General features: G+C 38.3%; 1 protein-coding gene across 1 annotated transcript in view; it reads right to left on the reverse strand.

The window, feature by feature from the left end:
• LOC119589087 (nuclear hormone receptor FTZ-F1 beta-like) overlaps positions 1–1,360 on the reverse strand; it is a gene marked incomplete in the record, with an annotated part of 70,745 nt that overhangs the window by 3,662 nt on the left and 65,723 nt on the right. The window contains 3 exon segments of the mRNA XM_037937663.1: positions 18–175; positions 435–687; positions 1,063–1,260. Of these exon segments, the coding sequence (XP_037793591.1) occupies positions 18–175; positions 435–687; positions 1,063–1,260 (609 nt within the window).

Here is a 1,360-nt window from a genome sequence, read left to right on the forward strand (position 1 = left end):
GTTTTAGCCAGACTTACCTGACACGTGCGTTGGAGTTCAGGGATGCGGAGGAGAAGTTCCCCAAACTTAGGCGGCAGGTGTGGGTAGTGTGAGAGTGTATACTCTTGCAGCGCTTGGACCACTTTCTCTTGAGAGTAACGCACTTTCTCACCATCCTCAAGCCCAGACACGTCTACTGATGAGGGAAAAGTGAGATCAGTCCTTCAAAAAGTGTCCTGTATACAGTTCTTTTCCTATTGCCTTGAATTTTGTGAAGTGAAACTATTCTTTTCATCATAAAAAGTAATCTCTGTTATCAATAACTTGTAGCTACAAACACTAAAAATCAGATTTTTTAGAAATATGCATAAACATGTAAATTCATGCCATTTGCCTTAGTTACAATATTAGTAAGACAGCTTGTATATTAGTCTCTGTATCAGTATTATTCTCACCTGAGTATAAAAGAACAATGACCTTCATGGCCATATACTCATATTTGTCGACCTGGAGCCGACGCAGCTGTTGGGTCAGGTTGAGCATGCGTTCGATACAGGGTCCGATGCCCATGACCTCAGCCTGCTCTAAGGTCATAGTACGACCCGAACTGACCCGGATCTCGCCTGGGGACTCCATGGAACGGAAGCAACAGGACAGGAGGAGGAGCTCACACCAGGAGTTGATCAGCAGGCAGATCTGATCATCAATCTGATAAGAAACACAGTATATCAATCACTAATAAATTCACCATGTATTATCATTCTCTGTTAACAGCAAATAGCTAATAAATAAATGAATATGACAGCCAGAGACAAGGTAAACAATCATTTATCTTAAATTTCATACGGTCAATTCTTATTTTATTTCTACCAATATTAACATACTCAATGTTAACACTTTCTTTGCTTATTCAGCAATGACTGACATATTCACAAGTCATGATAACATTAAACAATATACAACAGTACTTTTCATTATAAATGGAATATAGAAATCTCACATTAAATATTCCTTGCAATCATTTAAATACAATTGCAAATCTCCTAATATGGAAAAACAATTTCTTTTTTCCCTGTCACTTACTGTAATGTGCCTGAACAATGGTAAAGACTTGCACCATTTAACAATCTTATACAGTCTGTGGTCAGCAATGGTGCACAGATTATTCAGGAAGTTGGGAGAGTTGTTTTCCATGGCTTCCCTTGCAGCTTGTTCAGACTGACGAAGTTGTGCCATTTCACTCTCACTGCAGTGCCATAGGTGTTCAACATCATGGATTTGCTGTTAAGAAAGGTTTTTAAATGTCATTAACTGTACAGGTAACTGTATAGTTTAATCATAGGATTCTGGTACATGTTATAATCAGGCATATCCATTATAC

This window comes from Penaeus monodon, chromosome 25 (assembly GCF_015228065.2).
Source record: "Penaeus monodon isolate SGIC_2016 chromosome 25, NSTDA_Pmon_1, whole genome shotgun sequence".
Lineage (NCBI taxonomy): Eukaryota > Metazoa > Arthropoda > Malacostraca > Decapoda > Penaeidae > Penaeus > Penaeus monodon.